The sequence below is a fragment of the Callorhinus ursinus genome, unplaced genomic scaffold (genome assembly GCF_003265705.2).
Source record: "Callorhinus ursinus isolate GAN/ISIS: 27379988/994484 unplaced genomic scaffold, GSC_fseal_2.0 scaffold93, whole genome shotgun sequence".
NCBI lineage: Eukaryota > Metazoa > Chordata > Mammalia > Carnivora > Otariidae > Callorhinus > Callorhinus ursinus.
The window spans coordinates 528,142-543,426 of record NW_027397155.1 but is presented as its reverse complement, the minus strand read 5'-3'; the positions used below and the strand labels follow the sequence as shown (position 1 = coordinate 543,426).

General features: G+C 37.2%; 1 protein-coding gene across 1 annotated transcript in view; it reads left to right on the top strand.

Annotated features, from left to right (window-relative positions):
- TYR (tyrosinase) overlaps nucleotides 1–15,285 on the top strand; it is a 141,173-nt gene that overhangs the window by 117,003 nt on the left and 8,885 nt on the right. Inside the window, exon 4 of the mRNA XM_025893755.2 lies at nucleotides 12,133–12,314. Coding sequence (XP_025749540.1) covers nucleotides 12,133–12,314 — 182 coding nt within the window. The remainder of the gene's footprint in view (nucleotides 1–12,132; nucleotides 12,315–15,285) is intronic.

The window sequence follows — 15,285 nt, the reverse complement described above, 5'->3', positions numbered from 1 at the left end:
CACTACTCCTTCTTTTATCCATATGCACCAAATGAACATAATGATTTTTTTTCATTAAATGTTCTGGAAAAGAGAAAGGAACCCAGGAGATATGCAGGCCAGGTATAGGTATTTATGAGTTGGCACCTGTCCTATTAGTGATCCAAGGTGAAGAATGAGATTCGTAGTGATTTTTATTAACAAGGACTCATAGAACCTACAAGGAAAATAAAAGATATCCTATTCCAGTTGAGGATTGATGAAAACTGATTAATGGAATTATAGCCTTTGTGCCCCCGAGAATGCAGGGATCTCTAGGCTGTGAGGTAGGTTCTTAGGAGAAGATATAGTTCCATAACCTCTCTGAATTTCCATTGAACAATACAAATTCTTGGTGAAGCTGAAAGCATCTGAAGGGCCAGATGCCAAAATGGTAGTAATATCTTTTTGTCTGGAGAAAAGAGCTTTCAGTACAAATAAAGGAGTTCTCCATCTGTGTAGGTAATCGACGTGTGGTGAACTCTCTGCTGTAATGCTCAGAAGCAGGTAAAACCAATCATGCCTGAGGGAAAGTAGTAAGGCTGCTAACATCACATCGAAAGTTGATGCCTAGGGCCTAGAGACATGGTATTAAAAGCCCAATTTAGAATGTTGGAAACCACAGTGTCTTCTGGTGCTCGTGACAGCAATGCCGGGTTAGTGAAACAGTGCTTATACTAATTACGCCCACTTTGAACTTGATTTACTGTTCTTGCCATAAATGATGACTTTTACTCCATGATACCTAAAGATAATTTTCCACATTAGATACACGTCCTAGAACCTTGGCTAAACTAAAACTACAGAAAATATATATAAATGGTTTAGGTAGATTTCCTCCCAGAAGTTGCTTAAGGGAAGGACTTTGTCCTTTGAGACATTTTATCTTGCAGTTTACCATACACTTCCTTTACTTGCCTGTGTGGGTAGATACTCAATAGCTATTTGTAAATATATGTTTTTAAAAATATGTATGTATATAATATATTCTCCTTCCCATGGGACAGATTCTAGAATAGTCACTTATCAAATATTTATTGGGTGCCAACTGCATACAGGCACTACTTTACCTTTAATGGATATAGCAGTGAGTGGATTAAGCTTTCATTTCTCATAAAAATGCCACAGATTTTTCCACTCACAAGCTCTTTCCCAATATTTCTCTTTTCCTGGCTAAATGAGAAAGTGGGCAAATCATGCAGGTTCACTCTGTTTGCAAAACACGCAATCAGAAGCACTTGTTATCATGGAAAGAGCGCAGTGCAGCAAACCAGAATTTGATTTCTGTTGCTCCATTTATTAACTAAAGAATTGAAGGAAGTTACTTAAACTCCTGTTTTTGGTCTGTTCACTCAGTTTGTGTGTTTTCATGTGAAAACTGCAGTGACGTAATACTTTGCCAAGGCTAAGAATAGGTACTGCGGTGAGGTTGTCTGGTTTTGAATCGTTATTCTGCCACCTGCCCCTGTACTAACTGTGTAGCCTTGAGTGCGAGTCTTTGTGCTTCAGTTTTCTCCTCTGTAAAATAGGGATAATAATCAAACATTTGGGGCACCTGGGTGGCTCAGTCAGTTAAGCTTCTGCCTTTGGCTCAGGTCATGATCTCAGGGTCCTGGGATCGAGCCCTGCATCTGGCTCCTGGCTCAGGGGGGAGAGCCTGCTTCTCCCTCTGCTTCTGCCTCTCCCCCTGCTCATGCTCTCTCTCTCTCTCTCTCTCTCTCTCTCTCTCTCTCTCTCTGTATCTCTGTGTCTCAAATGAATAAATAAAATCTTAAAGAAATAATCAAACATTCCCCACAGGATTGTTTGGTGAATGAAATGAGTTCCCCTGTGAGAAATACTTCCAGCAGCACCCAGCACATAATGTTGTATAAGCTAACGCTCATGACTGCTACTCTTACTAATACCTCTCTTGCAGTAGTTTTTGAGAAATAATATAATGTATGTCAAAATGCCCAGCATAGTACCACATATCTAACTACTTAATAAATGGGAATGATCACTGGATTGTCACTATTTGAGGAGCCTCGGAAGCATCACTATAATGAAGAATAGTAGGAAGTAATGGAAAAGTTTATGTTAAATCAAGAGAAATTTCATAAGGAATGGGGGCAGCATAGCTGTCTTAAGGAAAGTCATAGTTGTCTGCATATGTAGAAGTTGTCTTATTCATTACTGGTCCACTGATATATCATGATCTCCAGTAGATGGAAATTACATGTGTTGACTTATTATTATTTAATATAATATATAAAAAATACACATACCCACTGTAATCATATTTCTAAAATTCAAATTCAGTCATGGTCACTCCTTATCTAAAGTACTTAAGTAGCAAATTAACTCTCAGGATCAATCCAAACTACACTCCCCTCCCCCTGTGCTGTGTATAAGCTGACACATCTCACCTTTCTCATTTCACTCCCTATTAATCTTGCCCCACTCTACATTCTATTCCCACACACCGAAAAAAATTTTCAGGTTTCAATTACATAGGTGCCCAGTCTCCCTATGGGTCTCTGTTTTGAACACAAAGCCTCCAGGATAGTCTACTCATCAGTTTAAATACCATCCCTGCCGTGAAAAGCTTTCCTTGACTCCCAACCATTAGCTGCTCCTCTTGCAGTCCCATAGGTTTTATACACATGCTTCCAAGAGCATCATTGACCTTGATTTGGAATTTTATGGTATCTCTTTATCACAACATGGAGTAAGATCCATAGAGGATAAGGATCATTCTGATCCATCCATGGAGATTGACATGTAGTGGGTACAAAATAGAATATTTAATGAACCAATAAATGGGAAATTTAGTGAAGGGGGCAAAGAAAGCTGTATTATCACTGCTTCCTTGGGAAGAGCACTGAGAATCTGGAGGCCAATCGATAATATCTATTGAAAGCCAAATGAAAATGCTGCCCCATTTACACCAAACGTTGTCTGGGAGGGCTGACCCTTTCAGATACTCCTCATGGACCACTCTGAGCAGCTGTGGCCTGTGAGTGCAGCTGGGCTCATTCAACTGGGGTGCAACTTCTGCCTAACACAGTGGTTCTCAGTCCTGGATGCACATTATAGTCACACGGGGAACATGGCAGCTTGCTTTTAATCCTCTCTCAAAACAGCTCGTGGCAGGGTGCCTTGCCACCTGATGACACCCCTACATGTTTATGGGAAAAGAAAAAATAAAACTCTGAAACTGCCTTTCATATACTTCTAGATTTTTGGTTCTTTTTGGTTCATTATCACTGATATTTTGGTTCTTACCTGAAAATTCCTTCAAGTTTCATCATTAGCTTAAGTGATTCTAATCTGGTTTTCATTCCCTTACCCATTCCCCAAGGACTTGGCTGCCCTTTCCCCAACCAAGCGAAGAAGTTGTAGAGCATATATTTAAAATTATGGCCAGTTGAGGTTGGCCCTGGTTGAATTTCTTAGCTGTGGAGCAGGCTTATCATTTGCAGCTACTCATCCCTGACAATCTATGCTCTTAAAGTGTCCATTTCTTTTAAATGTGTTATTTTTCAGTAAAATTTTCCATAATCTCCTTAAATGAGTTCTATCATTAGGCAGATACATGAAGAAAAGGAGCTTCGGGGAACTGTTATTTCAAACCCAGAAAGAGGCTCCAAGTTTTTGTAGGGGTCTCAGCATAAATAAGTTTTGTATCTACTGCCTGGTTACTTCCTTTGGGCCCCCAAAATTCAGCTGTTTATTCATTTAATTACACATTCATTAAACAACAGGGTTATGTCAATTCCTTGCTTAAAATTCCCCAAAGTCTTCTCGTATATTTCAAAATAATTTTCAGACTTTTTACCTTTTTTAATGTGTAAAAAGGCCCTATATAGTTTTGGTTTAGTCACATATACCCACATACATCCTTCCTTCCAGTCCTTTTGAACCACTTGCAGGGCCCCAAAGGCATACCTCCATTTCTTCATGCTTGTGCTCTATTCTTTCCTAAACTGCCTTTCCCATTTAGTAATTTGCCCAGATGCGCTATTCACTTTTCAAGAGTTGGGTATGAGTGTCATCTAAAATGGGGTGTCTTACCCAACACCACCATCATGGTTAATTTATATGTCAACTTGGCTAGGCCATGGTACCCAGACATTTGGTCAAGCATTATTCTAGATGTTTCTGTGAAGGTGTTTTTAAAGAAGATATTAATATTTAAATTAGTAGACTTTGAGGAAAGCAGATTACCCTCCATAATATGGGTAGACCCCATTTAATCAGTTGAAGGTCTTCATAAGAAAAAACAGACCTCCCCAAGCAAGAATGAATTGTGCTAATAGACTGCCTTTGGATTTTAACTGTGTCTCTTGCCTCGGTCCCCAGCCTGCCTGCCTACCTGGAAGATTTTGGATTTGCCAAGTTTCTACAATTGTATGAGACTCGATCTCTCTGGCTCTCTCTGTTACTCTATCTTCCTTTCTCTATATTTTTCTCTGTGTCTCTCTCGGCAAGCACACACACACACACACACACACACACACACACACACACACACCCCTTTGGTTCTGTTCTTCTGGGGAACTCTAATACATCACCCATCCCCTTCTGAATCAGATGCTATCTCCTCTTTCTTTGTTCTCCCAAGATGTTAATGGCCCTGCTTCTCCCATGGCACTCACACCATACCATGCTGAGTGACTGATCAGACTGCAACTCTCTTAAAGATTAGACAGTTTGCCATTTGAACTTTATAGTCCCACCACCTAACCCAATGGTTATTATGCTAGACACTGTGCTAACTGTGGTGGATCAATGAATAGCATCCAACTCAAAACCATCAGCATCTCTTGGATTCCTCTTTTTCTCAGTTCCGTTATCTAACCACTAAATAAATGATATCTTAATATATTTAATTCACATTCTCTTTGAGAATTTAGTAAAAATTTGTGTGCTCTTCCAAGAAAACTCTACAATTCCTGCTAAATTTCACATATCTTTGAACTATGTGAACCCAGCCCACTTGTTGTATAGGCAGTATGAGGGACATATAGTGAAAAATGATCAATAAGACATCATTGTTCTCAGCGTTTTTCCCCATACACTGTTAGAGAGTGACACATAATAAAATAATTACAATATGACAGATGCAATAATCAAAGGAGAGAAACATTAACTCTGATTGGTATTTTCATAGAAGTGGCATTTAACCAAAGCCTTGAAGAAGCAAAAGATGTAGTAGAAAATAAAAGTTTAATGAAATCCTATGAAAGGAAAACTCAAAAACAAAGTAATTATAGTTTTAATATCAATAATAGCAATACTTACTCTATTCTATACATTATGCTAAGTGGTTTCACATATATTAACACAATACTCACCAGAATTGCTTTAGGTAAGTACTATGATGTGTTAGTTTTGCTAGGGCCACCATAACACAGTACTACAGCCTGGGTGAATTTGTTCCCCACACTAGACTAGAATTTTGGCTGGCTGGCTGTAGGTATCCCAAGCAGTGTCTCAGAGACAATGTGATGATCACTGCATCTGTCTTGGCCTTCCAGAAAGATGAAACCTGAGAAATATTATCCCAGATTCTCTTATCTTTTCATTGTCTCACTAATCTCATAGCTTCACTTATTAACACAGGCTGGTGGCTTCTTCATTTATATTTCTGGGAGTAAATTTTGCTCTGAAATCCAGACCTAAATATTTAGCTGACCACCTGCCATCCCCATTGGAATGTTTCAAAATTATCTTCAAGCACACAGCACATCAAAAATCATAATATTAAGATCCCTTCCTCATGCCATACTTCCTCTCCAGCTGTCTACATCTTTGGGAATAAAAAATATTTTGCTCTGCAGTATAAACCAGAAAACCTGGAGTTTTCTATGACACTTCCTCCTTCTGTTGTACAGCTTGGACAGTCACACACCATCTTTTTGCCTAGACCTTGTTTTCACAGTGATTTCTTCATTCCTTGCTCCCTGTAAGGGATAGTTCCCCACAATGCAATCTGTGCAATCCTTTAAAAATGATCATCATATCAATTATTTAAAAATTATCACCTACCACCCCAGAGACAGTGACTTCCTGTTGCTCTTAGGAAAAAGTACAAATATTTCTCATGTGTATTCCGCAGCACTTCATGATGGGGGCCCCATTTACCTCTCTAGCCTGATCTCTATTTTCTCCCTGCTTTCCATAGACCTATCAGTCATTTAGTTCCTTGGACTTGCTATGTACTTCTCATCAAAAGCCCTTTGCAAACTCTTTTCGAGTCTTCAGAAATGTTCCTCCACCATTTCTCTAAATATGCTTTCTTCAACTCGGTTTAACAGACTATCAGAGACTTTCCCAGAGGCTACAGACTAAATGAAGTCTCCTCATTACATCTTACCTTGTTGTTTTCTTGCATAGTATTTACCAGTCTGTAATTATAGATTTATTTTTGAAATTACTGGTTAGTATCTGTCTCCACCCCTAGCCTATAAGTACCACAAGGACCAGAAACTTCACCAAAGGTAACTTGGGGAACTTTTTCTTGCACAAAGACAGTTTATTATAGATGCTCAGAATGTACATCTTCATCTATTTCTTAAATAGATGAATAAATGAATGAAAACTTTTTCTGCCAAAGAGGTGTATGTTACTATTTTGTTGTGGTGGTAGAGGAGGTACTAAAGCAAATCAGCTTTTAAATAAATTAAGGCTTTCTTGTTTGTTCTTTTAAAAAAAAATAAACTCTCATTTAGAAGTCTTCTAGTTACAAAAATGTGCAAAGATAGAACCAAGTTCCCATATACCCCAGATCCATGTCCCCCTATTATTGTGTCTTACATTGGTATGGAACATTTGTCACAATTAATGAAATAATACTGATCCATTATTAACCAAAGTCCATACTTTATTAAGATTACTTAGTAGTTATTTAATATCTTTTACAGGATCCCAAGCAGGACACCACATTACATTTAATCATCATGTCCCTTAGGCTCTTCTTGGCTGTGACAAGTTTTCAGACTTCCCTTGTTTTGGATGTCCTTGACAGTTTTGAGAAATACTGCTCAGATTTTTGTAGAAGGACTCTCTATTGGGATTTGCCTGATGTTTTTCTCATGTTTAGACTGGAGTTATGTGTTTTGGGTAGGAAGATGACAGAGATAATCACCATTCTCTTCACGTCATTTCAAGGTTGCATGCTAGAAACACATATGATTATCGATGTTAATCTTGATCACCTGGCAGAGGTAGTATTGGTCAGTTTCTCAAACTGTTAAATGACTTCACCACTCTTCCCTAATGTACTCTTTGGAAGGAAGTCACTATGTGCAGAGTTATATACCACCTGCATTAAGTACTTGGAGTATTTACATAATTATTTGAAATTCTTCTGCATGGTATACTTAATGTATTCCCCCCATTTATTTATTTATTCATTAATTTATATCAGTAGTTTCAGTGGGTATCTCTGGTTGCTTTTATTGGAGAATATTTCTTCTGCTCTGTTCACTTTTTCTTCTTCTGTAATTCTAATTACACGTTACCTTTTTTGAAATTATCCCACAGTTCTTGATTCCCCCCCCCCATTCTTTCTTTGCTTTGCTTTCTAGTTTGGGAAGTTTCTCTCTCCAAGCTTACTGATTCTTTTCTAAGCTGCGTCGAATGATGAACCCATCAAAGGCATTTTCATTTCTGCTACGGTGTTTTTGATTTCCAACATTTCCTTTGAGTCTTTCTTAGAGTCTTTCCACCAATCTGCTTCACTACCCATCTGTTCTTGCATGTCATTTACTTTTTCTGTGAGAGCCCTTAACATATTATTCACAACTGCTTAAATTCCCTGTCTGATAATTCCAATATCTATTTCATATCTGAGTTGGGGCTTACTTTGCTTTGATTGCTTTGTCTCTTCAGACTGTCCTTTTCTTACCTTTTGGCATGCTATGTAATTTGTTATTGAAAGGCAGATATATTTTGTGGAGTAGGAGGAACTGAGGTAGATAGGCCTTTAATGTAAGGATGTATGTTAATCTGGCAAGATGTTGAGCTGTGTTTAATGATTTTTGTAGCTATAGGTGCTAGAGGCTTCAAATTTCCCTAGGTCTGTCTTAGTCTTCACTCTTGGCTTTGGGCTTTCCTGTATACTAGTCCTCTGATACTGTCTCTCTTGTAGCTCTTTCAGTTGCAATCTCTGTCATTATACTGGAGATCTGTTGATATCAAGGTGGGGTGGGGTGTTGTGTTCTAAAATATTCTGATTAAATTTCAGTCTTTTACTTGGCTAATGTCTTGGGGCTCTGACCTTTATGACTGTTTCTCCAATGGTATAGCTTTTCTTTTCCTCTCCTTCCTACATTTTTGGTTACAGTATTTCCAATTTATTTCCTTGAAGCCCTGACCAATGTGGCCTATGTTTTATTTCCTCTTAAGTGAGAGAAAAGCTGGAATCCCCTTCTCCCAGTTGGATAAGGCTCTGGAAAGTTATTTCCTCTGAATGAAAGAGGTTTGTTATAGAGAAGGCTGGGGACTTACTTCATAATGGTACCTCTCTCCCTCCCTCTGACAGAGCCAGGAGAGGATCTTTCTCCGGTCTTCATCATGAAAACCTGGTAGAGTTCCTGGAGTTAAAATCCCCAAATGCATGGGAGTCTCCCTAACACTCCCAGGCTCCCAGGAGTTTCTCACTACCACTGTTAGTCCATACTCAATCTCCAACTGTTCATCAAAATGTTCAAGTATCTCTACCCATTTATGGATACAGCTATTTCTGTTCCTGAAGAGCAAGTCTCAGCTGTGTTCCCCTGGATGTACTTATCTCTGCAGTTTGGGGGCGTGGGTGACTGTTTGTTCTGTGACCTCATTCTCTCATGGTCCAAGAAAAGTTGTTGGTTTTCCATTTGTCTAGCCTTTTCTTGCTGTAAGGATGGGAGTGTCCAGGGTTCTTACACATAAGACTTGAAACCAGATGTCTTGCAGTACTTTTATATATAAAACACACTCCTTCCTATTTGCATCTGCCATCATCTTTATGTTTTCCTAATTCCGGAAAACTTCCTAGATACAGATTATATAAATCTTTTGTAAGAAGATAAGTTCTTGCCAAAATATCAGTGTGATTATCTAAGTTAAGCATCAGTATTCTAATGTGAGTCATTTTAGACATGGTTTGATGAAATTAACTGAAGATGAGAACCACCAATGAAGAATTTAATCAAGATTAATATCTTCCTTTTAAAAGGTTGATAAGGTGGGTGAGCACATTAATGGTTTTATCTATTAAATCTTTTGGTGCTAAGAATTGATGTCCTTGTCTTACCTAGGTAAAGAATTTTTGTTTCTTGGCAGAAAAAAAGATTATTTATAAGCTGAACTATAGTAGTAATTTTTCTCAATTGGTGGAAGGCACAATTTTTGCCTCAAGCCCTTATCTGGTAGCTCATTTAGAAACAGTGGGCTGTTTCTTTTCTTTCTTTTTTTTTTTTTTCAGTGGGCTGTTTCTAAATCAAAGTTTAATAGAGGTGGGGGGGAGACTAATTGTATCAGAGAGCCTCCTTCTCATTAAAAAATATAGATTTGCCAGTTGAAAAGCTGATAAATATTGTTTAAGCATGTTTAAATATTGTTTAAACATTAAATATTGCATAATGCAATAAAATACCTTTTAAATCATTATAATACAATTCTCTTTTTTGTTAAAATATATGTAGTGTTATTATGCAGATTTTATAAACTAGATATAACAGAAGTATGAAGCGATTATATGAATTCTTTCTTCTCTCATTTTGGCTCATTTATATTTTCTAAATTGCATATAATAAACAAGTAATGCTTTTATGGAAAGTAGAAACCTGCAGAAGTTAAAACAAAAAAACTAATTAATAAAATTTTAGGACTTGAATAGAATGTGGGACTTGTTTGTTAGGCCTTCTTAAAAAGATCCAGCTCAAAGGGGTGCCTGGGTGGCACAGTCAGTTAAGCATCCAACTCTTGACTTCAGCTCAGGTCATGGATCTGAGGGTTGTGAGATCGACCCCTGCATTAGGCTCTGCACTGGGCATGGAGTTTGCTTAAGATTCTCTCTCTCCCTTTCCCTCTGCTCCTCACCTCCCCACCACTGCTTTCACTCTCCCTCTAAAAAATAAACTAAATGTTTCCCTAATTAAAAAAAAAAAAAGAACCAGCTCAAATATACATGGCTTTGGCATTTCTGTAACAGTATGTCTCACTTCTCTTGCCAGTTTTAACATTCTTCAAAGATAACATTAATAGTGAGGAGTGGGGAGAAGAGGAAGAAGGGGATGTGGATGATGATTGTTTCCACTTACATTTGTCAAGCACTTAACTAGACATCTTACTTATATTAGTTAATCCAGAAATATTATTCCCATTTCACATGTGAAGAAAATGAAAATCAAACAGTTTAAGAAATTTTACAAAGTTCCCTTGTCACAACCCATGGAACTCAGGTTTTTATGCAGGCTCATATTTCTCCAAAATTTGACATACAATAAGTACTCAGTAAACATATTTAATAATTGAGCTATTTAGAGAGCATTTAATATTTATGGACCAGATTTTCAGTGCTTATCAGTGGCCTGCTGATCTCTCAATTAATTCAAAATTAAAAGCCAACTTGAACCACAACTAGTATTTGGAGTCCAGATTCTCTAAGCAAATAAAATTGTTTTTCATCATGGAAAAAATGATCACCATGCTGCCATCCAGCATCATTATTCTCTTCTTTACTGTACTTCAAAATGTTTTTTCAATTTTTGTTTGTTTGTTTGTTTGAAGCATTATCACTTTCCTTTTTAGCACCATTGCTGGGACCATGCACTTACCCTTTATCTCCTGGAATAAATTTTATAGCTAAGTACCATAGCTTACTTATTTCGCACTTTCCTAAATATTATCACGTGAGATTATCCCTTTGGAAATAGGGCAGATATTATTGCTTGCATTTAAAGATGAGGAAGCTAGATCTCCAAGAATTTCATTGATTTGTTTAGAGTCATACAGCTTTTAAAGCACAGAGCTAGGCCTCAAGGGGAGTTCTCTGACCTCAGATCTTATTCTTCCTTCTGTTATATGGCCTAATAATACAAAGCCATTCTCTTTGTCACATTTTTTAGTGACACACTATAAATTCTTCTATAGGTTGAGTATTCTTACTCAATCTTTTTGATCCCTTAATTGTTAAGCTTTTGTTCCAGTCAGAATTTTTAATTGTGCAGAACAGAGACTAACTCTGGCCAATTTACAGAAAAAGAATTTACTAAGAAGATATTGGATAGCTCAGGAAATCATGGAGAAGCAGGCTCAGAAACAGGTGGGAACAAGGGAGGAGGAGGGTGGCAACCATGAGCTCTGCTAACACCATTCTCTAGAGCACCAGATATTTCCTTGCTGGTTATTCCGGTCTTGCAATCCCTAAAAATTGGATATTGTTATTGCAAATGTCTTTGCCCATGACCAGAATAGTTTTCAATCATCCTTTCTTCTGTGTGTCACTATCTTCTGTTTCAAAGGCTTCATGGGTATATCTGAGTGACTGAGTATGGATCATAATGGTCATACTCTAGTTTCAGGGGAATTTGGGAAACCAGTCCAAGTATTTTTAGTCTCCATTATGGGAGGTGAGCTCTTTCTCTCTCCAAGTTTCATTAAGCATACTCTTCACTAAATATGGCAAGATGGTTGAAATAATTGAAAGTGTCCCTACCATGACCCCCAAAATGACCAAATTCCAGTATGGATTCCAACTTAGTTTTATGTGTTCTTTCTTTGGGTTAACTTTCTTTGAGATAAGAAACATATTTAATTTACAACTTTGACCCAGTTGTCACTCAACCAATAATTACCCTTGCTTTGCAGCTTTCTGAAAGGTCTAAACTTGTCATGTAAGATTCACTTACTTAAGAAATTCCCCTTCCAAAATTATCTTCCCATATTTCTTTCAAATAAGTGAGCTTCATCAGGGCCTGACAGTATGAACTAGTGCTTTACAAAATATTTTCAAAGCATGAAAAATATATTTGGCATCTTTCCATGTCTTGGGATTTTAAGATATGCCTTGTTATTTTACTTTAAGAATTCTAAATATTTTATAAATAGCATGTCTCTAAGTCTGAATAATCCTTTCCTCTACAGTATTTTTGAACAGTGGCTCCGAAGGCACCATCCTCTTCAAGAAGTTTATCCAGAAGCCAATGCACCCATTGGACACAACCGGGAATCCTACATGGTTCCTTTTATACCTTTGTACAGAAATGGTGATTTTTTTATTTCATCCAGAGATCTAGGCTATGACTATAGCAACCTACAAGAATCAGGTAAAGTTTAATTTCTTTCATATGAATTAGTGAATCTAGTGTGACCAACTTCTTTTGAGAGAGAACCTAACCATATGTATTTATAATGTTATCCCCAAAGCCTTTAAATTGGGAAAGCACATTACAACTCTTAATTTATCACTAATTTATTATTACATGAACTAAGTTGCAAGGATCTTTAAATTCACATCCATTCTGCTTAATATAGGGCATTTTGTATATGGAACCATGGAAAGAACACTAGAATTAAAATCAGAAAGGAAAAAACGGGTTTAAGACATGACTCTATCAGCTGACTGTTAAGTGACTTGGAAATTTTGCTTCAATCCCATGCATCTCAGTTTTTTAACCTGAAGTATTGGGATCAGAATACCACAAAGAGATATTGTGATAATTTTTTTAAAAGACTTTATTTATTTGAGAGCAAGAGAGAGTATGAGCTGGGGGAGAGGCAGATGGAGAGGGAGAGGAAGACTCCCCACTGAGCCAGAAGCCCTATGTGGGCCTCAATTCCAGGACCCTGGGATCATGACCTGAGTGGAAGGCAGATGCTCAACTGACTGCCTTCCAGACGCCCCAAGATACTGTGATAATTAAATGAATATGATGTATTAAAGAGTCCAGTATGGTGTGGTACAGGATAGACATCCAGCAGGTTTAGAGTCATCTTTGGGAACTTTCTCCTAGGGTTACCAAGAAAATTTGTGGATATTTTTATTTTAAGTCCAGTTAATAATAATAATAAAAAAGAAAAAGGAGTAGAAGAAAGAATGAACTATTATGATAATTTTTATGACTATGATTAAGGTAATAGTATAAAACTCTAAGATTATAATTCTATCTGGACTTTAAATAATCTTCCTGAGTAGAAATATGTCAATATCTTCTTAATAAATGAGGAACAGTTAGCAATGTCTTCCCCCACCAAAGAGCCTGCTACATGCAGATCTCATACATGTGTTATTAATCAATCATATGTTAGGTAAGTATTAATATCTCCAGAAACAGGTGAGGACGCTAATACTATGAGAATTTAAGTGACTTTCCCAATATCAGACACCAATATATGGAGAAGCCAGATATCAAAACCACAAGGCCCTCTCTTCAACTCAACACATTATGGCTCAGTCGTTAAGCATCTGCCTTCGGCTCAGGTCATGATCCCAGGGTCCTGGGATCGAGTACCACATCGGGCTCCCTGCTCAGCAGGAAGCCTGCTTCTCCCTCTCCCACTCCCCCTGCTTGTATTCCTGCTCTCACTGTCTCTCTCTGTAAAATAAATAAAATCTTTAAAAAAAAATTCAATACATTATGCTTCTACTCTAACACAAGAGGGTCAACAACCAAAAACAGTAAAACAGCATATGGCTTGTAGGTAAGAGGTATTTGATTAGCATTGATATTTCATTATACTCATTGATAACTCATAAAATGATAATTCATAACAAGAAGATAAGTAAATTAAACAAATTAATGACATTTACCAACTTCCAAACCTTGTGTTAGATTTTAAGGAAAATGACTGACATAGTTCCAAATCTCAAGGAGCTCCAAGTTCAGTGTGGAAGACAGACAGTTGTGCAAGAAAGTACAAAACATCAGGCTGTGTTAAGTGCAGCAAAAGAGTCATAAACAAAAATCCAACAGGAGCACAGGGGAGAAAGCAATGACTTCTGAATAATTCAGCCTAGAAAGACAAGACGAGACTCTGAAGGATGAGCAGGCAAGTAGCAGATAGAAAAGGGCAGAGAATAAGAGAATATTCTAAACGAAGAAAATAACAGGAAAAATAGAGGTGGAAAGTGTACAATGTATTTATACAATGTTAATTTCTCCTATTTGAGTAGGAGAAGCAATGGAAAATTTCCCTGTGGAGAGAAATGGAGTCCCTTCATAATAACTAACACATATTGAGTATTTTTTATGTGCCAGGAACTCCTCTAGGAGTGTCCTGTGCATTATTTCCTTTAATATTCATAACATATATATATATATATATATATATATATATATATATATATATATATAAAATTTTCTTTTTCAGGTGAGAAAACAGAGGCTTAAGAATATAAATAAGATGTCCCAGGCCATCTAGCTAGTATGTGGCACAGCAGAACCACAGTTTAGGGACAACAGGAGAACCTGTATTTTGTCAACTTTTACCTGCCCTTTGGGGGGCCATTAGCTGAACAAATATGGGTTTGATTAACCTGTTTTGTTTTATCTGAAAATCATAGCCAGTGGAAGGAATACTAAAATGTCCAGCATTAGAAATCAGTTTCTTTAAAAACGTTGAGATCACTGAGAACAGGGGATTTTGCAAAGGGCAGAGGTGCAGTAGCTCTGTCAAAAAAGTGGCAGTCTCATGTAACAGGTCTTCCCTTCTGAAAGGGAGGGAAAGGAGCATATTGGTAATGGCTTTTCAGAGATTCACCACTTAGGATTTTATGATTTCCAAAACATGCCAGACTCTTTCATGGGCCCCTGCTTTTAAACATGCTGTTCTCTCTGGCTAAATTCTGATCCCGTTTATCCATTTGTCAAACTCTCAGATAGTAAATCATTTTATGCATATATATATATATATATATATATAGTCATGTCTAATCACTCCTTATTAGAGTTATATGATAATTTTTTATGTTTGAACCTTTCCCCTGTCCACCTTGACTATGAGTCCTACAAGACTAGAATTGACATTTTGCAAACTTCTCTGGTTTAAGTATCAAATGACATTCGGTATCACTGGGGTGAAATCAGTGAGTCAATCTGAGTACAAGTGATATTGATCATGAAGGGTGGTATCTCTTAACCAATATAAGTAAAGATTCTTATTAAAGTGTCACCACTTTTAATATCCAGGTCATTTTTAGATATGTATTTTTAACATATTTCAAGTCTTCTATTACACTAGGTATTTTCTAGGTGGTTTTATTGATGTATTTATTCTCTCTTTTTTTTGTATTTTTTA